The 26,603-nt window shown below is 63.4% G+C and overlaps 3 protein-coding genes across 12 annotated transcripts; all 3 read left to right on the top strand.

Annotated features, from left to right (window-relative positions):
- Positions 1 to 346: 346 nt before the first annotated feature.
- SLC25A22 (solute carrier family 25 member 22) lies at positions 347 to 8,079 on the top strand. Of its 5 annotated transcripts, none has more exons than XM_064491935.1 (12): positions 347 to 432; positions 2,247 to 2,422; positions 2,992 to 3,008; positions 3,494 to 3,631; positions 3,745 to 3,870; positions 4,057 to 4,112; positions 4,896 to 4,986; positions 5,616 to 5,734; positions 5,845 to 6,019; positions 6,101 to 6,255; positions 6,353 to 6,428; positions 6,503 to 8,079. In XM_064491935.1, exons 4-12 carry the CDS (start codon positions 3,612 to 3,614, stop codon positions 6,651 to 6,653), a joined length of 969 nt encoding a protein of 322 aa, XP_064348005.1. In that variant the 5' UTR covers positions 347 to 432; positions 2,247 to 2,422; positions 2,992 to 3,008; positions 3,494 to 3,611; the 3' UTR covers positions 6,654 to 8,079. The 5 variants fall into 5 exon arrangements, with proteins under 5 accessions (XP_064348005.1, XP_031304177.1, XP_031304175.1 ...); XM_031448317.2 differs by having other exon boundaries at positions 2,992 to 3,208; positions 3,499 to 3,631; XM_031448315.2 differs by having other exon boundaries at positions 2,992 to 3,208.
- Positions 8,080 to 8,464: 385 nt separating this feature from the next.
- CEND1 (cell cycle exit and neuronal differentiation 1) lies at positions 8,465 to 10,939 on the top strand. 2 transcript variants are annotated; one of them, XM_031448320.2, is made up of 2 exons: positions 8,465 to 8,539; positions 9,914 to 10,939. In XM_031448320.2, the coding sequence occupies exon 2, from the start codon at positions 9,989 to 9,991 to the stop codon at positions 10,427 to 10,429; it is 441 nt and encodes a 146-aa protein (XP_031304180.1). In that variant the 5' UTR covers positions 8,465 to 8,539; positions 9,914 to 9,988; the 3' UTR covers positions 10,430 to 10,939. The 2 variants fall into 2 exon arrangements, with proteins under 2 accessions (XP_031304180.1, XP_010997527.1); XM_010999225.3 differs by having other exon boundaries at positions 8,465 to 8,562.
- A 7,686-nt stretch (positions 10,940 to 18,625) lies between these two features.
- On the top strand, positions 18,626 to 25,240 carry GATD1 (glutamine amidotransferase class 1 domain containing 1). 5 transcript variants are annotated; one of them, XM_064491931.1, is made up of 8 exons: positions 18,626 to 18,740; positions 20,297 to 20,373; positions 20,913 to 21,018; positions 21,369 to 21,476; positions 22,514 to 22,608; positions 23,063 to 23,156; positions 23,404 to 23,515; positions 23,641 to 25,240. In XM_064491931.1, the coding sequence occupies exons 1-8, from the start codon at positions 18,677 to 18,679 to the stop codon at positions 23,645 to 23,647; spliced, it is 663 nt and encodes a 220-aa protein (XP_064348001.1). In that variant the 5' UTR covers positions 18,626 to 18,676; the 3' UTR covers positions 23,648 to 25,240. The 5 variants fall into 5 exon arrangements, with proteins under 5 accessions (XP_064348001.1, XP_064348002.1, XP_031304184.2 ...); XM_064491934.1 differs by lacking the exon at positions 18,626 to 18,740 and adding an exon at positions 18,782 to 18,844; XM_064491932.1 differs by lacking the exon at positions 21,369 to 21,476.
- Positions 25,241 to 26,603: the final 1,363 nt, after the last annotated feature.

Below are 26,603 nucleotides of genomic sequence, written 5' to 3'. Positions count from 1 at the left end.
ACCGATGGATACAAAGTCACCAGTTAGCGGGATTGCGCATCTGCCCTTGGGGCAGGCTGGTGGGTGTTTGGCCAGTTCAGTACCCTCTCAGCTCCTACTTTGTGGCCCAGGACCGCTCCTACCCTAGGACACCTCGTCCCAGAGCGCCCCACCATCCGCTGGCCCTTGGGGGAGTAGTCCTTGGGTCCCAGTCCATGCAAGGGCGCAAGGCCAGACCACAGAGGAAGACCCTTGGGGACCTGGGGTGCGCGCTGGCCCGGCCGGGCGCAGTGGCCGCGGCGGCCGGGAGGGGGAGCCGGAGCCCGCGTGCGGGCCGAGGGCCGGGGGCGGAGCGCGCGCGGCGCCGAGCGGACGCGCCTCCACGTCTAGGTGCAGCTGGGCGCGCGGCGCAGCGGGGAGGCGAGCGCGGCGGAGGCGGCGGCAGAGCGCGCGGTGAGTGCCCGCGGGGCGGGTCCCCTCCGCGGCGCCCACCCGAGTGTGGCTGGGCTGCGGGGGCCAGGAGCGTCACAGCGGCTGTGGGAAGTGACATCTGCCGGGACAAGGCGGCTCCTGCGGGACTCGGCGCCGGCGGATGCTCCGACCCGCTGCCGCCCGAGTGTAGGAGGCCGTGCTCGGCCCCGGGCGGTGTCGGGCGCGCTCCTCGCGCACACGTGTCCTCGCGGGGTGGGAGACTGGTGCCGGTGCCCGAGGAACAGAAGCCGGGCCGTGGGGGGGGGGGGAGGAACACACGTGGGACCCTGCGGGACGTACGCGGACACGTGCCTGGCTGGAGCCTCATCGCCTGGCGGGGGACAGCGTGGCCGCCCGGGTCCCGTCTGGACCCCCTCTAGGGGTCGAGGAGCTGAGCCGGCCTCCAAGACGCCTTCCTGAACCCCCACCTCGCGTCTCCTTTGTCGGCGGATTGCAGCCCATTGGACAGAAAGTGCCTCCCCAGGGGGAAAGGGCTGGGGGATCAAATGGCCAGTCCCAGACGCAGCCTCAGTCCCACTGCCCTTCTTGAGGGCTTCATTTGTGGGAGATTTTACCTCTGGGGTGCCTGGGAGCAGCAGCATTGTCTTGTGGGTAGTCTCTGTGACCCGAGCCTTCCACAGCCTTCCACAGCCTTGCCTGCAACCTCGGTTTACCAGGCTGCAGAATAGGAGGGAGGAGACAGGAGACAGGGGAGAAGGGGAGGGCTGATGGCCCTGGGGCCTCTGGCCTGGGTGGGACTGCGGGGTTTCTATAGCAACAGGGGGGAAAGGAGAGGGGCCTCCAAGCTGTCTCCCGAGCAGGGAGTATGAACTACTGAGTGAAGACAGAGGAAAAAAGGGTTCTCCGTCCAGAGGACCCCGGGTCAATCTTCCCCCGGCAAAGCCCCTTCTGCCCGACAGTTCTCAATTCTGCAGCCATCTTCCCCACTCCAGCCAACAGAGTGTGATGTGGGACCCCAGGGCTGACTGTCTTCTCAGGCTTGGGGTCTCCAGGCCTTCCTCTCATCCTAGGACAACTGCTCCCCTCCCCACCTTGCCTGACTTCCCGGACCCCCATCATCCAAGTGTCCCTTATCCTAGACAGGAGGTGGGGTCTGGTGATGCTCAGTCCCCAGAGGGCACAAGGGTCAGAGACAACAGAGAGAATCAGCTGTGGCCAGTCTGCACCAGGGAAGTGGAGGGGTTGGGAGACAGGGTGAGGTTGAAGTGCAGAGGTCACTTCTCTGCAGGCTGGGGCATGGAGAAGCTGGTCCCTAACACTGGGGCCCTGGGTGAATGGGGTGTGGGGGACAGCTTGGCAGGGCGGAGGGTTCTGGGAGTGCCAGTTCTCCTGCCCTCTGGACCTGCCAACTGAACAGGCCTGTGGGTGGCAGCCAGGGGCCTCCGAGCCCCAGCAGACAGGCACGTCTTCCTCTACTCCAGCCTGAGATGTCCCTGAAATGCTCCTTCCCCCAAAAGACACACAAGTCTCACAGACACAAGTGGGCACAGATTCATCTCACTCCATGACACTGGATTTCCTGTGCCTGGACACGGGGAGAGCCCTGTCCATGGGGTCCCAGGACCCTAGACAGATCCAGCCAGCACACTGCAGCCAGGAACCCAAGGGGCAGCTGGGGGCACTATGGCCCGGGGCTGAGGTCCCTGTGAGCAGGTTGCCTGGCTTGGCTGAGTCAGCCTGAATCAGACCCACTGCCCCATGGGCTGAGGGGGGTTCTGAGGCCAGTCCCTGCCTCGCAGAAGCTGTCACACCCCTTCTCATCTCTTCACCCACAGCTGCAGGGAGCCTCATCCCGCCCGAAGTGAAAGAGAAAGTCCCCCTCCCCCGCCAGCCCCGCCCCGCCCCGCCCCGCAGCCAATCCTCGCAGCCGGCACCTCCTTCGGCTTCGGATCTCCGCGGTGAGCCCCAGGCAGCAGTCCTGGAGGAGGAGCCGAGTCCTGTGCACCTCCGGGTGAGCCGACCTGGGCCGGGGCGGGAGGCGGCCAGCGGGGCGGCGGGGATGCTGGGCAGGCAGGGGAGAGCGTGGCCCAGGAAAGCTTGAGGGGAAGGTCACCAGTCCTCGGAGGGACAGCTGGGCTGTGTGACCCTGGGTGGTAGCAGTTCGGGTGCAAACTGGTGACAGCTGGCCTCTGAGGGGGCCGGAGTTGGGGAGGCCCCCCCACGGTTCAGTTTTATGCCTGTGCCCCTCCATCAGAGGCCCCGATGTTGGCTCTGGCTCCCCCACCCTGCTTCTAGTGAGAGAGACTGCTTGCCTGTATCCCTAGAGTAGATGGGGGGCCCAACCACATGGAGCCTCAGAAGGTCAGCCACCCCCTTACCAGAGGTCCTGACAGTCACTGCATTTCTCTGTCTGTCTGTCAGTCTGGGAGTGAAATTCTTGGGAGGGGTGGAGAGGTGGGTGGACACAGGGCTGATTATGGTTGAGTTGGTGCTTCTCTGAGGGGAGGGGATGGTCAGGGGTCCAGCACGGAGTTGCCATGGAGTAGGGGCCACACCTGAGTTGGCTGTGTCTACCTGCAGTTGTGATCTGGGCCCAGGTAGGGGTCCTGGGGCACCAGGAAGGAGGAGACCCTCACCCCCATCCTGAAGAGGACAGGCGCCCACCGCCTTTGCTCAAGGATGGGGGCTTGCCACAGCCCAGTCCAGGGGCTGAGGTGCCCTGACTGGCGCTGTGGCCCCATCTCCCGATGCTGCCTCCCGCAGAGGCGCCTGGCCCTTTAAAGGGCTCGGTGTGCACGTGAGCATAAGCGTGAATGGGAGCCTGGGCGCCTGTGCAAGGCCAGCTGGGAGGACGCTGCTGGTGGAGGGGGGGGCTTGGGGTGAAACTGGTGGCCTTGGGGATGGGGCCAGGGGGCGGGTGCCTCCCCCGCACACCACACGCCCAGAACACGTGGCAGCCCTGGCCTCGGTGGTTGGGTGAGGGGCTGGGTGCTGGGAGGAAGGCTCTGGGAAGGCTTATTGCTCTGGTGCGCCTCCAAGCCTCTGCCCACCCCCGCTGATTCCAGCGCCCTCTTTCTCCTAGGACAGGAGTGTGGTTTTGAAATTCCCCTGAGAGGAGAAGACCACCCCTCCTCCTCCTCCACCACCTCCCTGTCCGGCATCCTTCTCTGCCGCCCCTACCTGGTTGCCCCTGGAGTTAAATGGCTGATAAGCAGATCAGGTCAGAATGCAACCTTTCACCACCTCCCACCTCTGCCCTGTGTCCTGCCCCCTCCCCCGAGTCCCAGACCTCTGGCCCGGGTCAAGGTCCTGAAGCTCCCTCTGCCCACACAGTCTGACAGCCAAGCTCATCAATGGCGGCATCGCTGGGCTGATCGGGGTCACCTGCGTGTTCCCCATCGACCTGGCCAAGACGCGGCTGCAGAACCAGCAGAACGGCCAGCGCATGTACACCAGCATGTGAGCCTCCGGATTGGGGTCGGGGGTGCAGAGCCAGGGGAGCGGGCAGGGCAGTCTTCTGAGCTCTGCTCCTGTGTCCCCACAACCTGTGAAACTAAAGGAGAAACTGAGGGCAGAGCAGGCCTGAGGGAGCTCCTACCCGGCTCAGGGCTGAGCCCCTCCTCACTCCCACCCCCTTGGCTGCAGGTCTGACTGTCTTATCAAGACCATCCGCTCAGAGGGCTACTTCGGGATGTACCGTGGTGAGGCTTGGGATGGGGGAGGCCTGGGAGCTGCTCCTGCAGCCCCAGAGGGGTCCTACTGTACCTGCTGGGAGGCAGGGTGGTGGGCAGGGCAGAGCGGCATGCCTGGGCCTGGTGTGTAAGTTGGAGCTGTCCCATGTGGCTGGCTGCACTTGTACTAGGGGCCAGGCGCTGGGTGTCAGGGGGGCGTGAGGGGACAGGGAGGGATCTCTGGGGAGTGGCAGTTCTCAGCCCTGTCCCCCTCTCACTACCAGCACCTGGCATGACAGGACACTAGGTCTCTGCCACGGTGGCTGCAGCCTCCTCCTCTGCTTCCTGGGACAGGCGGGACCCCGTTGTGCTGGGAGACTGGGCGGGGATGGGGGCATTACTACAAAGCAGCTTAGGAGACAATCTCCCAGCCTGGATTTGCCCAGATGCCGTACGACCCTGAGTCCTCGCTACTGAGAGGGGCTGGTTGCTGCCTCCCTGGGCTCTGACCCACACCAGGCCTAAGCCCCCCTGGGGCGAGCACCTTCTGTGCCCTCAGGGGGCTGTTCCTCAGGGGGGCCCATCCGCCAGAATGGGAGAGACCTGTGGGAGGCTGAGAGGGTGCCTGGAGGAGGAGACACTGCCCCATGCCTGGTCCCCACCCCCGCTGGGCACAAATGTGGGTGAGAGGGCAGGAGGAGGCAGCCAAGCAGTGACTGGGGTAGGGCTTTGCCAACTGGGAGGCAAGTGCTGGCTGGGAGCCTCCCCATCCCTGGCCACTGAGCTGTCTGTGCTGCCCCCTGTGCCACACAGGGGCCGCCGTGAACCTGACCCTCGTCACCCCCGAGAAGGCCATCAAGCTGGCAGCCAACGACTTCTTCCGATATCAGCTCTCCAAGGACGGGTGAGGGGTCTGGCTGGCTGCTGGGGGCTGAGGTCCTGAGGGGGAGGGTCTGTGCCTCCAGACAAAGGACAGAGGCTCTGGCCTCCTGTGGGCCCCTCACCTTGACCTTGTGGGGGCTCCTCTTCCTCCTCCTCCTCCGCCTCGCCCCCCCCCCCAACGACCACCCCCCTCTGTCCTCCTTGTCCCCGCATGGGGCGGAGTGAAGCAGGTGCTGACTCAGCGGTACTCAGGCCCCTGGGGTCCTTGGCCCCCAGCCACTGCCTGTGCCCCTTGTGGGTTAGGATGGGGTGGACACCCAGCAGTTTTCTCTGCCCCCGAGGGTGGGACTGAAAGGGTAGGAGTCCCTTGGGGCACTTGAAACGCCCTCCAACCCCCAAGTCCATTTCTCTTTGCTCAAGAATGGCCCCTTGGCTCTTCCCAGGCCCTGCCTGTGACCATCTGTGTGCTGGGCTCAGCGCCTGTTGCTGGAGAGCCTGGAGGGGTGTCTGGGGCTGGGGGTTCTGCACCCCCACAGGGCTGCATCTGCCTGCCCCACTCGCATCCCCCTTCACACCCAGTTGCAGTGGGCGGTCCTCTGGGCGGCGGGGGCCTCTGACTCTTCCTTGCAGCCCCTGCCTCCTTTCCCGCAGGCAGAAGCTGACCCTGTTGAAGGAGATGCTGGCGGGCTGCGGGGCGGGCACCTGCCAGGTGATTGTGACCACCCCCATGGAGATGCTGAAGATCCAGCTCCAGGACGCAGGCCGCCTTGGTGAGGGCAATGGGGAGGGCAGCGGGCCACAGTGGACCCCATCTGGACCCATCCCTGCCCCCAGCTCGTGCCAGGAGAAACAGCCAGCAGCCCATCCCCTTTCTCCCCAGCTGCCCAGAAGAAGATGCTGGCTGCCCAGGCCCAGCTCTCGGCGCAGGGGGGCACCCGGCCCTCAGTGGAGGCTCCCGCTGCCCCGCGGCCCACAGCCATTCAGCTGACCCGGGACCTGCTGCGGAGCCGCGGCCTCGCTGGCCTCTACAAGGGACTGGGAGCCACGCTGCTCAGGTGGGAGAGCAGGAGGGTGGGGGGTCACTGCCCAATGCCCCCCCCGTGCCTCCCAGTTGGTCACCATCGCCCCCTCCACAGGGACGTCCCCTTCTCTATCGTCTACTTCCCCCTCTTTGCCAACCTGAACCAGCTGGGCCGACCAGCCTCTGGGGAGAAGTCTCCGTTCTACGTGTCCTTCCTGGCAGGCTGTGTGGCTGGGAGCACAGCCGCCGTGGCCGTCAACCCCTGTGATGGTCAGTGCCGGGGCCTGGGCCCAGGCTGGGGCTGGGGGCCAAGGGGCTGGGTGGGAGGGAGGGCCCCACGCTGACCACACACCCACGCCCCCTGCAGTGGTTAAGACGCGGCTCCAGTCGCTCCAGCGTGGTGTCAACGAGGACACGTACTCGGGGTTCCTGGACTGTGCCAGGTGGGCCCGGTCCCTGGGTGGGGGGAGCGGGGGGTAGCACCAGCCCTGCAGCTCTGACACCTCCCCCCCCACAGGAAGATCTTGCGGAACGAGGGCCCCTCTGCCTTCCTGAAGGGTGCGTACTGCCGCGCCCTGGTCATCGCCCCGCTGTTTGGCATCGCTCAGGTGGTCTACTTCCTGGGCATCGCCGAGACCCTGCTGGGGCTGCCGCGCACCCAGCCCTGAGCCCGGCAGCCACTCCCCACCCTCCAGCCGAGCAGGACCAGAGTGGGACCAGAGCCGGGGGTCCACCCAGGACCGAGCACAAGTCTCTCCCCATGGGGGGTGGGGGAGAGGAAGTGGGTGCAGGATCCACACGGTGGTGCAGGCACTGGCCTGGCGAGGTCCTGCCTGCACCACCACTGGGATCAATGTCTTATTTATGTAGAAAACGCAGAAATCTTTACATTCCTGGCGCCAGCCCTGCCCTACCTTTGGCCCAGCCTGAACACCCCCAGGGACAGAGCTGGTCTCTGGACTGGGGGCCTCGAGGCCTGGGCTGGGCTCTCTGGACCCTGCCTTCCAGTCTCCCAGCACCCGTCCCTGGGGCTTGGCCCCCGTCCACAGAGGGGACCCTGCACAAACCTGTTTATTACCTTGCCGAGCACAGGCGGCCCTGTCCGTCCCTCGTCTGTCCGTCCAGCCCCCGCCACCCCCTCTGCTGCTGTTCTTGCCTCAGCCAGCCTTGCCGGAGGGCGGGGCTCTCTTACCCCCGTATTGAGCCAGGCATCCTAGGTTGGGGGTCGCCCTGAGTTCTGATCCCCAGGGCAGGTCCCCTGCCCTCACCGTGGGACCCAACATCCCTCCTGGTGGGCCCCTCCGCCCCTCCCCCCAGGCAGGGGCCCTGCGTGTGAGGCCTGTGTATGTGCAAATGCTGTGGGCACAGGTTATGCCCACCAGCCCTCAGCTGGCCTGGTCCCTCAGGGGTGGGGCTGTGGGGGGCTGCTGCCCTTCCTCACGTGGCCAGGCTGTGTGTGTGTGTGTGTGTGTGTGTGTGTGCGCGCGTGCGCGCGCATGTGCACCCTAGGCTCCCCACTGACCCCGTCCAGGAATTCATTTCTCCGGCCAGCCCCTCCTGCTGCACCTTTAGCAGACCCCTCTTCTGAGACCACCACCCTGGGTCCAAGGGAGGGCAGGCATGAGGACCAGTATCTTCTCTGCTTGCAGGGGCCCAGGAGCTGCCCCTTCTGTCTGCACAGGGCCCACCCAGCTCTCTGGGCCTCTGCACGAGCCTTGCCCCCACCGCACTTAGTGAAGCCCAGCCCTCCAGGCCCCGCCCCCATTGATATTGTGAATTGAGGCAGGCCGCCCTGCCCTGCCCCCAGCCACGTGACCGTGCTGGTGACTGATCCCGACGTGCTGGTGCTGTGTCGTCCCCCCCACCCCGCCCCTGCTCGGAGGCCCCTTCCCAGTGACACCACCTGGGGCTCAGGCCTGGGCCCCCTGGTTCACGGGTGTTCCTGAGGACTGGCGGCTCTCTCCTGTCACGTCTGTACCTTGGAAGCTGCTGCTGCTGCTTACAGAATTATATTTTTTTCTTTTGAAGAGTTTTAAGGAGTTGTAACTTTTTGTGTCTTGTCACGTAAGAAGATAAATAAATATTCTAAGTAGATGCCTCGCCTCATCTCTGAGACTCTGTTAGAGGCCAGGAACGGAAGGGCACCCCCTCTTCTGGTAGCCTGCTCCCCTCCCCCTGCAGTCCTTGGTCCTGCCGCCTACCCACTGACAGGCGCATTGGCCTGGAGGGGGTCCTGGGCGAACAGCCGCCTGACTCCCTTGCAGTCTGGGCTGGGTGTGTGGGAAAGCCAGCCTCAGCCTCTCCCCTCCCTGACCCTAAACAACCCTTGGGATCAAAAGAGGAGCTGGTTTGGGGGACCCCAGAAGTCTCAGCCAGCCCAGGGCGCTGTGGTGGCCAAGAGTAGGGGGGCGGAGCCAGCGCTGATGCCGTCCCCGCCTCTCTTCCTGCGTCGGGAGCAGAGCAGTGCATTGTGGGAAACTCCCAGTCCTTGCATCCACAGCCGCCGGTCGCCGCCCGCCGCCCGCCGTGGTCCCGCAGAGTGCGCTGCACCGAGGTGGGAGGCCCAGAAGCAGCAGCGTAAGGCGGCGGGGACTCTGCAGCCTGGGATCTGGGGCGGGATGGGGGCGCTGGGTCCGGCGGGATGAAGCGGTGTTTCCCCTGCCATGAAGGTCATCGGGGGCGCTCCTCCTGGCCCCTTGCTCTCTTGGGCACCGCGGCCTGGAGGGGGAGGGGCAGCTGGGTGACGTCAGTATGAAACCAAAATAACCAAGGGTCTGGGGAGGAGGGTGGGGAGTGGACCACCTGCTCTTTGCAAACCTGATGCCCAGCAGCTGGGTGACCCTGCAGACTGGCAGGGAGTGAGGGCCACTGGGGATCCCTGGGAGGTGGGACAGCAGCTGGGCCTCTCATCAGGACACCCCCATCACGCTGTGACCTTCAGGCGACCTTCACGGTTAGTGTGCATCACCAGGGTGGGGAACTCAGGCTGCCGCCTCCCACCTGGACTCCTTCTCCCAGGGGGTAGAGGTGGGAGTTTCAGCCTCCCGGAGGAGAGGCAGACAACTGATGTCCAGGTCTCCAGGGAGGGAGGACTCGGGTCCAGAATGGCTCGGCCCCCAGCCCCTCCTCTTCCCCAGACATTGAGAATCTGGGTCAGGCCTTTCCTATGGCCCCATCCTCTGCCACGTGTCAGTCAGCCTGGCCCAGATTCAGGGATGCTGAGGCTGACTGACAGGGCATGTGCCCACCCTAGGGTCATGCCAGGTATCCCCTCTCCCACCAGAGGCTCAGGAAGGACTTCCTGTCCGTCAGCTGGAGCAGGCAAGGCTGGTCTTGGGGTTGGGTGCCTGGCACTAGGGAGAAGATGGCCAGCCGGGGGACACAGGCCTGTCGCTGCCCCCTGGCTTATCCAGCCTTCTTGATTTTGTCACATCTGGGTCCTGGAGGCCTTGGGCCCATTCCTCCCTACCAGTGCCCATTCCTCCCTGCCCAGACTCTGAGTCCCCACCCTGCCCTGCCCCCCATTTGGACCCAGCTCCCCTCCTGAGAAGGGTACACGGTCAGTTCTGCATGGGCCCACTGGGCTGCAGCCCACCTTCCCTGACTGCATACCCTTCTCAGGGCTGGGGGGCTCTCACTTCCCTGTCAGGACTGCCCCTCCCTGGGCTAGTGTGATGGGCACCACATATGTATGGGTTTCACAGATAAGGAAACTGAAACCTCTGGCTGCTCTCATCTGGACACCCCCAGCCCAAATGGGGGCATAGCGCCTGCCAGTGTGGTTGGAGGGGCTTCTCAGGAGGTTGTCCAGGTCCTGGAGGGGTCTCGTGGAGTCTAGAGAACTGAGCAGGGTCTCTACAGGGATGAGGAGGTGGAGGATGGGCAGGAGGGCCAAGTCTCTGGCCATAGCCTCATTGTGTCTCTCCAGGCCCATAGAATGCCCAGAGGCGAGCTGTCCTGAGCTGCTGTGGTCTAGACACCTGCCCACCCACGCACGCCCACCATGGAGTCCAGAGGGAAGTCGGCCAACAGCCCCAAGGCTGACACGAAGGCCGCTGCTGAGGCCAGAGCACCCCCGGCTGCAGATGGGAAAGCCCCCTCAGCTAAGCCCGGGAAGAAGGAAGCCCCAGTGGAGAAGCAGGAGCCTCCAGCGGCCCCCACCCCACCACCTGCCAAGAAGACCCCAGCCAAGGCAGACCCTGCCCTTCTCAACAACCACAGCAACCTGAAGCCGGCCCCCTTGGCCCCCAGCAGCCCCAATGCAGCCCCTGAGCCCAAGGGCCCTGGGGATGGGGCTGAGGAGGACGAGGCCCCCAGTGGGGGTCCCGGGGGCCGAGGTCCCTGCCCTTTTGAGAACTTGACTCCCCTGCTTGTGGCTGGGGGTGTGGCTGTGGCAGCAGCAGCCCTGATTCTTGGTGTAGCCTTCCTGGCCCGAAAAAAATGATGGCTGGTACCCAGGTCGGGCACAGCCACTCCTGTATAGACTTGGGAATCTAGTGCATGCCAAGTTCACACACAGCTATCTCTACACACGTAACATGCATACTTGTAGACCCCCAGATTCACACAGAAGGAGAGAGAAACGGGCAGCCCTCAACCCGCCCAGCGGTGGAAACCAAGCCCGCTTGGCTGATCGGCCCCCAGCACGTCCCCCGCCCAACCTTGGCGGAAGGCACCCAGGCGCTGGGGTTACAGAGCAGCAACATGGGTAGAGGGCTCGGCCTGGACTGGGGCGCCTGGTGGCAGAGGAGGGAGGACCCCTGAGTGTGGCCGCCCATCCACGGTGGACACACCCACATGTCAGTCTGTCCTAAGAAGCCCGAGCAGTGCTGTGGGCTTCCTGGCAGCAGCGTCCTCATGAGGCCATCCTCCAGGGCTAGGCAGGGGCCTGGGATGGGCTCTGACCTGGGTCCGGCCCACACAGGGACATTAAAGGTGTGGTTGTTCTGCTGCCCCCATTTCTGCTCTTTGCTTGCAGCTGTGGGGTGGGGTGGGGGTAGGGATCCATCTGGGTGGGCCTGACTCCCTGGGGCTGACCTGGGGCAGGTGGTCCTATCATCAGAGCTTCAACACCACCTGGCTGGTGGCCTGTGCCCTGGCTGTGTGGATAAATAGCCCAGAGGCTGATGTTGGGAGGGGCTCCCAATATCTACCTTCTGGCTGGGCTCCCACAGTCCTTGCCCTGAGCCCCTTCCCCGTGCTGTGGCAGTTGTCCTGGGGGCCGCTGAGACTCCAGCAGGTGGGCGGCAGTGCCTGCCCAGGCCCCACAGACACGGCCCCTCCTGCCTCACCCGGCGTCCTTGGAGTCTCACAAGCATATAAATGCAGTAACACGGGTAGAGCCGCCGGGCGGGGAGCCCTCACCCATGCCCACGGCCCCATCGTGCCTGCAGGGAGGCAATGCCTCAGACCTGCCCTCGTGCCTCCATTCCAGCTTGGCCCATGGCACAATGGCAGGGGCAGTCTGTAAAGGTGGCAGCAGGCACGGTGGGAGCCCGATGGGCCCTTGCCTGGCCAATGGCCACTGGAACCCTGGGCCCGAGTGGAGGCTGAGTCTGAAATAAACTGTTCTCTACAGGCTGGGCCGGGGTCCTCACCTGCGTGCGGCCAGGAGGGGGTGTCATGTATCCACACCCAGGGCTTTACAGGAAGGTGCAGGGATCCCCAGGTGCCCCTCCCAGCCCCTCCTGCCACCTCCATGCCCTTGATCCTGGTGGGCTCTACCCACAGCCGCAGCCGGGCCTCCCTGCTGGCCCCCACCCTAGATAGACACCCGAGGCTGCAGGACCCACCCCTGCGCCCAGGCTGCGGCCGCAGTGCAGTGGGCCGAGCCGGACTGTAGCCACAAGGACGTGGGGCGGGGAAGGGGACCTTGCTTGTCAGGCTGAACTCTTCTGCTGGGGGGCTCTTTCTGCCCCACCCTCTACAGTGATCTGGCCCCCCAGGGGTGGGCTGCGGAGCCCCCTCAAGGGGAGGGCTTCCTCCTCTCCTCAGCTACCCACAGCTCCCTGAACCTGCTCTGGCCAGGTGTCCATCTGAGGAGCCTGTTGGGGCGTGGGCTTGTGGGTAGCAGGGCCTCCTGGGCTCCAGAAGTGTCCCTGCAGGCTTTGTCACCCTAGGCCACTCCCCTTGGGATTCCTCAAGCTGGGGGGGGTGGGGGGCCATGTGGCACCTCTTTCCCGTCTTTTCCCAGTACCCCCCCGAGGGGCACATCCCGTCCCTACACGCACACTTCAGGCCCAGACAAGTCCGGAGAGCTTCCCTGGGGTGAATACACCCCAAACAGACCTGACGCCCTTGCCCTGAGCCCGCCCCTCCTCCGCACCCAAGCCTCCTGCCCCTGAGCCCAGCCACCGAAGGGGAGGGGCTGCCCCCACCTCCAGCCTCCTGCCACCCAGTGCCCCCTCCCGTTCTCTCTGCTCTGTGGCTGGTAGCTTAAAAGGAAACAAAACTCTCCTGACACTTGCAGGGACTTGGGGAGGGGCAGAGGTGACTGAAATGGGCTCTGTGGTCATCCCCCAGAGGCCCTCCCAACGCTGAGACGCCCCACCCAGGATGCTGCTTCATCTCACTCTGCGACTCGATTCTCCATTAAAGCACGTGGAGGCTGTTTCAGGACGTTTGCAGCCTCAGACAAAGCTGTCACAGAAGTCCTCGGCCTCCCCCCTGCCCCCTACCCTGTCTCTGGGCATCCTGCAGGCACACCTTTTTTTTGTTTTATTGTGGTAAAATGTGCATCACGTACAACGTACCATTTTATCTCAGCCCCTCAGGTGCACAGATGGTTGGCATTAAGTACATTCACGTTGTTGTGTTAACATCATGCCACCCATCTCTGGAAACTACTCAGCTCCCCAAACTGACACTCTGTCTCCATGAACACCCACTCCCCGCCCCCTTCTCCTCCCCTGGTCCCTACTGTCTGCTTCCCGCCTCTATGAGTCTGACTCCTCTAGGGACCTCGTATGAATAGAATCAAGACAGCACGTGTCCTTCTGTGTCTGGCTTATTTCACTGAGCATCACGTCCCCAGGGTTCATCCATGTTGTAGCTGTGTCAGAATTTCCCTCCTTTGAAGGCTGAATCGCATCCCACTGTGTGGATGGACCACGTTTTGTGGATCCACCCATCCGCTGCCGGACACTGGACTGGCTCCACCTGTTGGCTGTTGTAACGCTGCTGTGAACACAGGTGTGCATACACCTGGGACCCTGCGCCCACCCTCTCTGGGACACACCCGAAGGTGGATGGCTGGGCCACGCCGGGTGTGCATCCTACACTCTGCCGCTCGGTCTTGTGCCACGGGCTGGCCGTGAGAGCAGCGCTGCCCTCGCCCAGCGACCAGGAGCGGCGAAGCACCCAAGGCTCTACAGGCCGAACGGGGCAAGCTGGCCACTCCTGGTGGTTTCCGTTTGCACTGGTCCAACTGCTACCGCTTGCCAGGTTCCCGGCCATCTGGGCCTTGCCTCTTGTGATTTTTCCTGGTGGTGCCATTTGTCCGTTTTTCTATTGATGGGATGCCTTCTCCTCATTTACCGGAGGACGCCTGTCTGTGTTTTGTATTCCAAGCCTTTGCCGACCTGCACTTGTCTTCATTTGCTGGCTGCCTTGCCTCTCACTCTGTTTCCTGAGTCCAGAAGTTCCAAAACCTCAGCTGCTCCCTTTACCACCAAGCTTCTGCGGTCTTGGTTTCAAGGATAGTCTTCTCATGCTAGTCTGACATTCTTGCAATTTACTCGCATTTAGGCCTTTAATCCACCTGGACTTCAGGTTTTCTGTGGAGTAAGCTGCAGAATTCATGTTGTCTCCTTCCCACTAGCAGATGCGACAGCCCAGCCTCGGGAAATGGATGGTCCCCCTGACCCCACAGTGATGCTGTCCCCTGCGGTTCCTCCTGCACAGCCAGGGCCTGTCCTGGGCCCGCCTGCACCTGCCACAAGGCCACACTGCAGTTTTGTGATATCACATTGCAATGAGCTCCCGTTTCTCCATCTCTTATGAGTTTGAGTCACCAGTGTCCCCTCCACGGGGAAGGCTCAGACTGGTTAGCTGAGGTCCCTGGGGCCCCGTGTGAGTTCTGACTCTCAGCCTCTGGTTCATAGCATCCCCAAGCTTGAGTAACGCAGGGGGGCCTCCAAAGTGGAAAAACAAAAACACTCTCAGGGACGCCCAAGGTTGGCTTAAATATACTTTTGTTACAGAACTATTTTCAATGTCCAAAAAAAATACCAGATATAAAAAGTATCCAGTGTCCAAAAAGTACACACCGTAAATTCCCCTCAGACTTACAAGGACATCTGAAAAACGGGGACCTCGGATGGGCGGCAGCAGCCCCAGGGGCAGGCGTGCCCATGGCTGGGCACTGAGGATGCTGCCGGGCTGTGTTGTGCTCACGTGGGATCACCTTACAGGGATGCAGAGGGGCCCAGCTGGCTTTCCTCCCTAGCACCCTTCTTCCCCTAAGAGTGCCTAACTCCCCTTTGGGGGCCCCTACCCTGAAATGCATTCTTGGTGCAGTGGTGGGGAGGGCTGGCCAGTGCTTCAGGACCCGCCCTCCCCAGACACGGGCACAGCCAGGTAGGGGCTTCCAGAGCCTCTCTTCCTCCATCAGGGCAGAGTGACTAAGACCTGGGGAGGGCGGAGGTGGCCGGTGACTCACTGCTCCAGACCCTCCCTCTCCGTGGCTGCTGAGTCAGGCCTTCAGTGCCCCCTGTCCTGGGCCCGCAGCTCCCAGGCCTCAAGGAGGTCCCAGGCCCAGGCAGGCAGAGGCTCTCTGTGTCCCAGCGACTGGTCCCAGTGTGCCTGGACCTCCTGTCTAGTGTCTGACCCGCGGAGCTGGTGCCGGCTATTGGAGGGTTGAACGGAGCAAGGTGCACTGCCAGCTCCTGCTCTCCAGCACTGGGGACCTGCCCTGGCAGGAGAGAGGCTTACGCCCATGGTGCTGCAGAGAGCGCTGAGGTGACATCCTGAGACCCACCCCTGGCACGTGGGAGCAAAGCCTGGGTGGAAGTCGGCCCCTCTCCAGCCCAGTGGTCCCCAGAGGTGTGTTTGGGGGGAACCCTGTTCCGACCCTCCTCTGGGTCCTCCCGGACATCCGCTGCTCCTGTCCTGATGGACATTGGGCTGGGCCAGCCTGGGACAGAGCCTATCTCCATATCACATCACCCCACTCCAGGCCACAAAGCACCATTGCCTGCCCACATGTCTGACATCTTCTGGCCAGGCCCCAGCAGCCTGGGGGCAGTGGTACCGGCTGCTCCACCCTCCCAACAGGACTGCTGATGCCCCCTCCCTCACCGGGCAGAAGGGCCCAGCACTCCAGCTGGCCGCAATGGCCTCAGCAGCCCCATGCTTTCTGGGTTGCCACCTGCCACCCTCTGCTTTCTGGTGCAGGGTCTGCACAATTCATAGGTGCTTGGGGTCTAGGTCTCGGGACCCCACCCAGCCCAGCCTTGGCCAAAAGCAAACCAGGAGCTGAGAAGCCTGTGCCCTGATGGGAAGAGGGACGCATCTGCTGGCAGCCTGGGTAACTGGGCTTCCTATGACACTCTCACCCTGGAGAACCCCAGTCCCAAGCCCCACCCGGGACTTGTATGTGAGGCCCACCCGGCAGTCAGGCTGAACTAACAAAGGACACTCAGTGCAATCCTGTGCAGGGGTGTTTTTCCAAAGAAAGTACAGGGTAGACAGTGCCTTGGTGCCCCTGGGTTTTGAGGGATGGTTAGGAGTTTGGCAGGCAGCAAGGAGCTCCAGCATTTCAGAGGGAGGAATAGCAAGGGCAAAGGCTCCTAGGGAAAGGCTCAGACATGCTCCAAAAAGTTGCCAGGGGAGGAAGCAGGGGTGACCTGAGGCAACGGCCAGCCCCACAGGGCAGAAAGTCCCGCAGGACACTCGCCCACTCACCCATCCTTGGCCTCTAGCGTAAGCAGAGGTAGGAATGAAACATCGGTGCAGGACAACAGGACCAGTGATCTCCATGTATCTTGTGCCTCGGGGTCCTAAACAAATGCAGAAGCCCAGGTTCAAGAGCGTCACAACCCCCAGCAAGAGAGCCCCCATGCTCCCCCACCTTCACCGGCCCCACGCGGACACTCACTATCGGAGGATGAGGCACCTGAAGAGCAGGTAGACGATGCCCAGGGAAGGTGGGTAAGCCCACACCTCGGGTGTGACCCTGGGCCAGGGCTCTCGAGGGAGGCTCAGCACGACAGGGAAAGGGAGCCTCTTCCCCTCATGTCTAGATTCTGCCCAGGAGACAGTCACCTGGGCCTAGACTGCCAGCTGCACACCCATCTGGTCCCCAGGCCCTCCTGCACTCTGCCCTGGGAGGAGGAACCGCCTGTCTTAGCAGCCACTGCCATGCCGAGGTGTGCCCTGTCACCTGGCCCAGGTTACGGCCGGGCCTCAGTGACATGCCCCTCCTCATCCACTGGGATGGGGGTATGAGGGGCAGGGGGCTGACCCCTAGAATGGGAACTCACTCAGGAAGGGGCAGCAACAGAATACAATCCCTGTGGGCACCCTAATCCCCAGGACAGGCCCTTGGGAGTCCTCCTGTCTGTGTCCTCACCACTGCACACAGGGGCAGACATTGAGAGGCCGGCCACTGACAAGCCCAGAACGAGGATTCTGGTCGTTGAGGCCCTGTGCAGTCTGCCTACCCCAACTCCAAATGCCACGTGGGACCTGTGCCTCACAGGCTGCCCTGGACTGGGCTTGGGGTCATGTGCACGTGGGAGACCTGGACCCGAGATCCTGGAGTTGGAGGTCAGCCCCCCAGCCTGGACCCCGGGTGTGCACCTGGAGCATCCTGCCTGCCACACACCAACCTCGCTGCAGTGTCATGGCCCCGGCTTCCTCCTCCCTCCTCTTCCTTAGAGACAGAAATGACTGGGCGTCAGATGTCCCTGTGCGCTGGGTGGAGGCAAGGAGGCTCCTGGACACCAGGCTCTTCCCTACCTTCTGTCCAGCACCGGTGGCTGGCTCAGATGCCCTGGCGTGGTGCAGGTGGGGCTGGACCAGCAGGGGGACCCCATGGCCCCAACTCAGCCTGGCCCCTCCAATGCTTGGGTCTGACACTCATGGACCCAGAAAGCTCTCCTGTGCAGGTCTCCATCCAAATCCCACCCACACCCAACTCAGGCACTGCCTGTGGGTGAGGACCGGGTGCTCCTGACTGTGCTGCTGGTGGTCAGGGCCCCTGGAAGCAGGGGACAGGGTGGGCAGAGGGAAGAGCTAATGGTTGTGTAGGGAGGGGGTGCCCAGGAGGAGCACCTTGGCCTAGACTCGCCCACTTTGGCAGTTCCCACCCATGACAAGGATGTCTGCAGCAGCCGCTCCTCTACATTGGAGCAGGGACTAGAGGGTGACCTGTGGGGCCAAGGGGCAGGGCCAGCCCTCCTAACCACCAGCCTGTGCCCAAGCTCCTCCACAGGCCTCCCCTTTCTCCAGCCAGTCCCTAAAGACCCACATGTATACCCCCACCTGACTGCCCCCTTGCTCTCCTGTGGAAAAACTCCTTCAAATGCAGCTCTGCCCAGTGGCATCTTGATTTTCCTTCTGAACTCAGCACCCCTGAGGCATCCCCATCGCAGGAAGTGACACCCGCATTCTTCCAGAGACTCAGCTGAACCCCAGAGACCCTGGATACTTCTGTGCCCTTACAATCATCCACTCCACCTCCACCTCCACGGACCACTTCTTGGTCTCTGGGCTCCCACCCTCGCCCTCACAGGGACCCACCAGCACAGGCCCACTCCCCTGCCTGGAGCCATGTGGCTCGGCCACCTCTTCTTCCAAGCCTTTACCCCTTCAGACATGCCCCCACCACTTCCGTGGAGCTCCCAGCCTCTCCCACCCTTGTGTGACCCTCCTTTCCCTGTCCCCCTGGCCCACCCCGATCGCTCTTCTCACCAGCTGACGAACAGTGCAGTCACCTTCTGGATCCAAGGTCCAGCCCCACACCCAGGACACAAGCCCCACTAGCAGAGCACTTTGCCTCTGGCATTCCATCTTGTGGCCCCGGTGTCAGCATGGAGGGAGACACAGGTGGCTCTCAGCGACGGAATATTAAATGCCCAAATCGACGGGGAGGAACTTCCACCCATCCGCGGCGTAGGCAACCTAAATGCACAGGCAGGGGACCTTCATTCACAGGAAGGGACCTTGATTCACGGGGAGGGGGACCCTCAACCACGAAAAGAGACACCCGTCCACGGGGCATGGTTTTCTCTCCTGATTCACGCTTCTGCCCCAACTGTTTCCTGGCCAGAGTAAGGGACGAGCGAAGGGGAAGAAAGTATGTTTCCAGCCGCGAGTAGGAGTCGGGCCAGGGGTTTGCTCAGGGCTGCTGAGGGATGTGGCCCAGGAAGACCCTCGGGGGCCTCCCCTGAGGTCCTGCGGCTAACCTCAGGCCCCTGTGCAGATGCGCCGGGGCCAAGGGCAGAGTGTGTTGGGGGAGGGGCATGGGGACGCAGCGAAGCCGGGCGGACTCGGACCCTGACCCACGCGGGGAAGAAAGGCAGGGCGGGGAGGGGCTGGGCGGGGCGGGAGGGGCGGCTCGGGCGTCCGGCGCAGCACAGGCCCCGCCCCCAGGCTGCCGCGGCACGTGACCGCGTCCCCTGGCCGCGCGCACGCACGCACGCACGTATGCTCCGCGCACGCGCAGGCCTCGCGGGCTGCCCCAGAGACCATGGCTTCCGAGCGGCTCCCGAGCCGGCCCGCCTGCCTCCTCGTGGCCAGCGGCGCCGCCGATGGTGAGGCTCGCGGAGGGGAGGGCGGAAGGGGTGGGCGCCGGGGCCGGGGGCCTCCCGCCGCGAGCGCTTCCGCCTGGGCTCGGCTTCTGTGGAGACGGAGCCAGGTCAGTGCGCCGGGCCGCTGCCCTCAGGGACGCGGGGCGGCCGGGGCGGTGCGCCGGGCGGTGGGTGTTCTGGGCAGGCGGGGCCGGCCTGGCGCGCGGCCCGGCGAGGAGGGCTGGAGAAGGGACTGTCCGGCGGGCCGGGAGACGGCGGGGGTAGAGCAGCCCTCGCCCTGCCGTGGCAGAGGCGCCGGGAGAGCTCGGGGGCCCGCGTCTCTCGCACTGTTTCTCGGTCGGGTCCTCGGGGTGCTCAGGGCCAGCCCGGAAGGGTGAACAGATGAGGGCGCCTGGTACTGTCACGAGCACTTACCAGAGCCTCTGTGCCTCCTCTGGCTCCGAGGGAAGTGATGAGCCCACGGTCGAACCGCGGGGAGGTGGAGAGACAGGGCTGGGACCTAGGGTCCGACTCTGGGGCCTGTCTCCCTCTTGACGTCTGTAGCTGCCCAAGTGGGCGAGGCAGGGGACTGCGGGTCATGGGGTCAGTGTGCTGAGCCCCAGGGCCCCGAGCGGTGGGCCCAGAATGAGGGATGGAGGACCTGAGGAACGCCCACTCCCTGCGTGGAGAGTTCGAGAGTGAGCCTCTGAGAGTGGGGTTCAGTTCTAAAGAGGTAGGCTGGGGGTTTTGGAGCAGGGTAAAGGGTGAGGAGAGGTAGCATTGGCCTGGCTGTGCCGTGGGGAAGGGGATGCTGAGGACATCCGGTCGGGGCACAGCTCTGAAAAGGCCACTAGGCTCTGTGGGCTGGACGAGTGGGCCCTCCAAAGACCCTTCAGAGGACCCTGGGGTGAAGCGGGTGCTGGTGAGAGGGTTCGGGGGCTGGGAGGGCAGAAATGGGGAGACTGCAACATATGACTCTTTACGATGAATGTGTGTTAATTGGTAATTGTGAATAAAGATGAAAGTGACGCTTAGGGACTGAGTTTCTCGGTTAAAATAACTGTAGAAGAACGCAGATCAAGTCCCTTTAGAAGGAGGCATCTCTGCTGGGGCCTCAGCTCCCAGGAGCCCTGTGGACTGGGCATGGGCAGAAGAGGACTGGCTACAGCGCTGGGGATGGGGAGATGGGCAGGATCCAGGAGCGGAGTGTCCTCTGGCAAGGGTAGGGCTGGGTGCTGGCCTGTGCGGAGGAGTCCGGCTACACCCACCCTCCTGCTGACCCTGGCTGTAGCCCCACCTCGGTGGCTCCGCTCATGAGTGTGGGGGGTGGCGGCTCAGTCCCTGGTGGTTCAGTGAGTGGATGAATTGAGTGTTAGAGAACCTCACATTTGGGTTTGCCTTCGGGCTGGGGAGAGAGCCCGCCTCAGGGGGTGATGGGCCAGTGGGCTAGGGTTGCTAACCCCAGGGATGTGAGAGGAGACCCTGGGTGAGGTGGGGTAAGAGGCTGCTCCTCAGGGCGGTCTGGGCCGGGAGTGGGGCTGTGGCGCCCTGCACCCACTGGGGACGCGCTCTCCTTGCAGGTGTGTCGGCCCAGTCTTTCCTCCACTGCTTCACTCTGGCCAGCGGTGCCTTCAACCTGCAGGTGGCCACCCCCGGGGTAAGTCCAGCCACCCTCTTAGAGTGGTCGAGCAGGGTCCCTCCCTCTCTGGGGTCTTGGCCAGGAGAGTGCTGTCACTCCCTGGGAGGAGCAGGGAGCCCAAGGCCGGTGTGAGCCCTTGAGGGCTTGCCACCAAGCACTGTGACCACCCAAGGAGGGAGCCAGCTTGGGCTGAGGGGTACTGTCAAGTTCTGGTCCTCACTTTCTGGGCTCTGAGATCTTTGATAGTGTGTGTTCGGCATGCCTGCACTCGTGAGTGAGGGTAGCACAGACGGTCCATCAGGAGGACTTCTTGACCCTCGATGGTGTGGGGCTCGGTCATAGTGGTGACCCTGGATGCTTCCAGTGTCACCTCTGAGGTGGATGGGATACTTGCTGCTGCTTCATAGGCGGGAGACGGAGAACCAGGGGCAGGTGGTGGGGGCGGCGAGGCCTGGTGACGGGCAGAGCTGTCCCGAGGGACTTGTCGGCATTTGCTCGGGTCTGTGCTCGCCAGCGTGGGGTGTCTTGTGCTGACCCTTGGCCTCTGGGCTCCGCAGGGGAAGACCATGGACTTCGTTGATGTGAATGAGAGCAACGCCCGCTGGGTGCAGGACTTCCGCCTTAAGGCCTACGCCAGCCCCGCCAAGCTCGAGTCCATCGACGGTGAGCGTTGGGGTGCGTGTGGGGCTCCCACGGGGTTCGTGGCCCCAGAGCACTCTCTCGCTCTGTTCCTGGAGCACCCAGGGGCTTGCCACCAAGTACTGTGACCTGCCAAGGCAGTGTCCAGTCCTGTAGCCTGTGGCCAGAGTTCCTGAGCTTGGCCTCGGGGAGAGAGGTGGGGGCATGGAGGTGGCTCATGGCCCTCAGGAACCTTTGCTTATGTGGGGAAAAGTGACAAATGATGACATCTGGCCAGCAGGAGCAGAGAGGAGCCTGGCTGGTCACCGTGCAGGACCAGACCCTGGCCGGGGACCTCGCTCTCTGTAACTGACTGGCCTGTGGTCTCCTGCCAGGTGCCCGGTACCATGCCCTCCTGATTCCCAGCTGTCCTGGGGCCCTGGCTGACCTGGCCAGCAGTGGGTCCCTGGCTCGGATCCTGCAGCATTTCCACGGCGAGAGCAGTAGGTGGCCCTCGGAGCTGGGCTTGGGGTGGTTCTACAGGTTGATGAAAAAATGGGGCTCCCCCCACAGTAGGGAGGGGCAGGCCACACCAATGAGGGGTGTGGGCAATGGTGGCCATGGAGTGTGGGATTCAGGTTTTGGTGCTGGAAGTGCCCTGACGGCAGATGTGAAGAGCCTCTGACCAGTGAGTGGGCAGGTTTACTCTGTGTGTGCACACACGTGGGCAGGGCATTCCCTCCCCTTGACTTTGTGCCCATCAGGTCGCTGCCCCCGTGGTCCCTCTGCCTGTCTCCCTCAGGGGCTGGTGGCTGCAGATGCCCCCCCCTTCCCTGGCCCCTCCGAGGTGGGTGGGCAGGATGCTGGCTTTGCTTCTGGTGGGGCTTGGGGTTCAAGCCAGTGGCGGCTGGGAGAGTCTGCTCTGTGGGGACACCGGGCTGTGCTGGACAAGTCTGTGGGGTGGGGGTGGGTGCTTATTAGGGTTCAGCAGACAGCCAGGGGCTCCACACAGCGGCCTTTGTTGGTGGGAATGGGGCCTCCTGTCCCCAGCAGGGTCTGGACAGGCGTCAATTGTCCCTGGCCACCTCAGCCGTGGGAATGCTCTGGTGCCAGGCTGCCTTCTAAGAGGAAGGCTCTGAGCCAGGGTGACTGCTCAGCGGGTGGGGGTATTGCCTCCAGTGGCCGTGAGGGGCAAGACTGGGGCAGGGCGCCTTCCCCCAGCACAGAGGCTTCCTTTGCATTCAGAGAAGGAGGAAGGGTCCCAGGTGGGCTGCCACACCGTGACAGTTGGGCCGTTTGACATCCATCCTCAGGCCACATCTGAGCCTGGGGCCGTGCAGGCGGTGCTGAGGGGAGAGGGTGGGAGCGCTCCAAGTTTGACCAGCGGACCCCAGCACTCGCCTTACTCCTTGCTGTCTGTTTCTAGGTCACCGAAACAGTCCCAGTTCTGAGACGTGTCTGGGGAGTGGAAAGGGAGGGGGGAGGGTGGGGGGTGTTGGGAGCTGGGTGGCCTGAGGCCCAGCGTCACCCCTGCTTTCAGAGCCTATCTGCGCTGTGGGCCACGGCGTCGCCGCACTCTGCTGTGCCACCAACGAGGACAGGTCATGGGTGTTCCAAGGCTACAGCGTCACGGGGGTGAGTGCACTGCAGGGGCCCTGGCGGTGACAGGCATGGACAGACCTGCCCCTGTGCCTGGAAGCATGAGGACAGGCCAGGGACCAGCTGGGGGTCCCTCTGGTGGGGGCACTGCTCATTGCCCAGATGGGGCTGTGGAGAATTCCAGCACAGGGTTGGGGGAGCGGCGAGGAGCAGGGGCCATTCCCGCCCTTCTGAGGTGCCTGTTGGGTGTATTACTCCTTTTCTGGGTGGAGGGCCTGACTGGACAGGGAGCAGAGGAAGGGTCCTGGGGGTGGGTCCTGGGGCAGGATCTGCAGGGAGAGGACCGAGGCTGGCCTAGCCGGTGGTTCTGGAGCAGGGGCTCCCTGTCTGCTTGTGTGGCCCCTGGGGGAGATCACGGCTGTGACCCCTCACATGGCCCTGTACCCGGTTGGGACTTGCCTGACCTGGGGCAACACCCCTTCCCCCACAGCCCTCCGTGTACGAGCTCGTCAGGGCCCCCGGCTTTGCCCACCTGCCCCTCATTGTGGAGGACTTCGTGAAGGACGCGGGCGCCTGCTTCAGTGGTGAGCTGGGTGGGCACTTAGGGGTGGCGATGGGCAGGGGCTGCAGCCGCAGCCTGCGATCAGCCCGGCCAGGCCAGCCTTCTGGAGCCGTGTCCAGTGGACCTCAGGGGCCAGCACCCGAGACCAGGCAGGCCGGCCCACCCCCTGACCACCGGAGTCTACCTGCAGCTCACGGCCTGGGGAGTGGGGTGGGGCCACGCCCAGCACGTGGCACTGCCTGAGGCCTGTGTCCGCGGGTCTCCTGCAGCCAGTGAGCCTGATGCTGTACACGTTGTGTTGGACCGCCACCTCATCACCGGCCAAAATGCCAGCTCCACTGTCCCGGCTGTGCAGAACCTGCTTTTCCTCTGCGGTAGCCGGTGAGGGCTTTGGGCTTGGGGTGGCAGGCGGGTTCCTGGCTTGTGAGCAAGCCCTTTGCTGGGCCAGGTGGGCAGTGATGTGCTGGCATTGCTGCCCAAGCCTTGACCTGGCATCCGTCCTACAGGAAGTGAGGCGGCCGGAGCAGCCTGGCAGCAGGTGCTGCCACCTCCAGGCGTCCCGGGTGTCCCCAGAGGCAGCTGGACTCTCGGGCCTCCTGGGTCTGCCTCTGCGACACCTCACCTGGCCCTGGGGGTGGAGGCTGAGGACCGTCCCTGAGGGCTGTCAGCTCTGGGGCGGGCCCAGCCCCGACCCCAGCACCGTCTCCTTGGGGAGGAGGTGGAGAGCGCCGAGACTGCCAAATGGTCCTTGAGAATTCTGTCTTCCACAGAGAGCAAGCTGTGATGCCCAGTGAGTCGGCTGCGGGGCTGTCCTGGCCCCTCTCTGCTCTTGTTCTGCACCCATGTAGGGGAACAGAGGCTGAGCCCTTCTGGAAGCCAGGATGGCGGCTAGCTGGGCAGTGACAGGCAGGGCCCCAGGGTCCCATTTCTGGGGCCTGTATGCGGTCTCCCCATCGCTTTGGGTGTTGGTGGGGGCTGTGTGGGGAGGGGCCTGCCCGCTGGGGCTGACCCTTACCTGGTGCATGGTTGCCAGTGTGAGGGCGACCCCACGTAAGGCCTGGGTGGACCTTGGGGTGGACGCTGCGGTGCCACCATGTCCCTTCTGATGTTGAGAGGAACACTTTGATTGTGAATACACCACCCTAGTCCTGCCCAGGGGCCTCCAGGTGGTGACAGCCCAGCTGGTTCTGCAGCTGCTCTGCCTGGTGGAAGTGAGGGAGGCCCGAGTTCCACTTGGAAGGAAGCCCTGGGTGTGGCTGGCCGGCGTGGGTTGGCAGGGGTGGTGGACAGTCCTTACCTCGCAGGCCCTGGACTGACCTTTGCTGGGTACGCCAGGTGGCGGTCTGGCTGGCTGGCTCCTGGTGCAGCCCGATCGCTCTCCAGCTTCCCTGGGGGGGCCTGGCCTGTGGCCCTTAGGCGGGTCCTCCTGGAGCTGCATGTGTCCCCAACCTTTCTCTGTCACCCTCCTCCTTGTTATCTCAGCCTGACTGGCTCTGCTGCTTCCAACCCCTCAGAAGGAAGCAGGGCGCCCCCGGGTCCGAGGCTGCTTCCCTCCTGCTCCACAGACCAGGCTGAGGTGCTCCCTGCATGCGTGCTCCTCCCTGGCATCTCCCAGAATAACAATTTTGGGGGCCCCAACACCTGCTGGCCTGCTCTGTGTACACAGTGGGCCTGGCCAGCCCCACCAGGGGTTCAGTCATCCTGTGTCTGCAGTCCTCACATAGTAACGGCTCTGACAGTTTTTTGGGGTGCCCTTAGGGGCAACATCTGTTATCTTTGAAGAGCTTCTGCTGGGCCAGATCAAGACCCAGGTGGGCCCTGCAGGGGGCCCTCCACAGCCCTGTGCCCTGGGTGGCTGAGTCCGCCGTCTGTGGCTTGGTCCTGAGTATGCCAGGTCCAGGGACACTGGGGTTGGGGCAGGGGGCAGCCCCTGAAGCTGGGAGGTGGCCGATGGGTGGGTGTGGATGCCTGGGGTTTCCCCACATGCCCAAGGTGTTTAAAACAGACCCAGAGGTCTACCCAAAGAAAGAAAAACCTACAACACCACAAAAATGGTGTGTGAATGTCCATGGTGTGATTGGTGACATTAAATCATAGCTTCCATAAGCAGCATACTTATTAATGGATAATAACCTCTGTAAAGGTGGAATGCTGTTTGGCCGGAAAACAGTGAAGTTCTGACAGCACTGTGATGTATAAGCGAACCTTGAAAACGCTCTGCTAAGTGAAAGAAGCCAGACGGACAGGAAATACCCAGAAAATTCAAAGTGGGTTGGTCACTTGTGAGTGCGAACAGAGGCCGATGGACATAATGTCTCCTTTCAGGGGAACAAACATACTCTAAAGCTCAGTGCTACTGGCCACACAGGTTGTACACTGAGTGGGTAGGCTGCATCCTGAGGCCTCTGGCCAGGCTGGACTGAGATACCTCTGTCCCCCCAGGACAGCCCCTTGACTGCTCAGGGGGAGGGGGCTGGGGTTGCTTGGCCCCCAACTCAGTCAGGCAGCTGAGAGCTGGGAGGGGCCCTGCAGAGGTGAGAAGCCCTGTCCACCACTTGGACCCTTGGCAGGTCCCTGTGGTTTGATGTCCCGCCCCTACCCAACCCAAGGAGGCCTCTTCAGCACCCTGATGAGCTGGATCAGCCGGTCCTTAGATCTGCCCTCTCTGCCCAGCATTGCTTTTGCTTTTGGGGAGGGCGGCTGGAGGTGGCTCCAGAACCCCCAACTCCCAGCCCTTCTGCTGCAACCTCCAGCAAATGGGCTTAGTGAGCTTGGTGCCCCCACAACCCTGCAGGAAACTGGAGAACAAGCGTGTTCTGGCTCCCAGGATGGGAGAGTGGCTGCCAGAGGGAAGTAGGGATTGGGGGGCACAGGGGCTCCCTGCTGACCCTTAGCTGGAGCAGGGCTGTGTCCAATATACCTGTCCTAACACCTGGCTCCACCACTGGGTCTGGAGGGCCAGCTGGGCTGCCTCCATACTGGGGGTGGGGTGGGGTGGGGGGTGCTGGCCTGTGGCTCCCATCCTGCTCCTGGGCAGCCTCATCCAGACCCTTGTCCCTGCCTTGCTGTGTTCAGGAGCAGATGGTGGGGCTCCTGTGTGGACCACCTGTCACCAGCCCCGCAAATGATTCACCACCCCTCACTCTCGATTTGAGGTTTTGAAGCTGTCGGCCAGTGCACTGTGCCATCCCCACAAGGTGATGCCACTGCCCCACAAGGAACCCAGGGTGTGTGGGGGGTCCTCCAGGCTGATGCTTCAGCCCCAGGGTGGTGGGGACAGGAGGCCCTCAAGCAGGGAGTGGGGCTGCTCCTCTCCTGGGTGCCCGCAGCTGCCCGCCCTCTGCCTGCACACCCTACTAGCCTGGGGGGCCACTGGGGGCTCCAGGCCAATCCCCACCTTCAGTGTCAAGGCTTCCAGGTCACTGCCCAGCAGCAGGCTTGTGATCAAGTGAGGGGCTGTCACTCCTGA

This window comes from Camelus dromedarius, chromosome 12 (genome assembly GCF_036321535.1).
Source record: "Camelus dromedarius isolate mCamDro1 chromosome 12, mCamDro1.pat, whole genome shotgun sequence".
Lineage (NCBI taxonomy): Eukaryota > Metazoa > Chordata > Mammalia > Artiodactyla > Camelidae > Camelus > Camelus dromedarius.
This window is presented reverse-complemented; position numbering and strand designations above follow the sequence as displayed.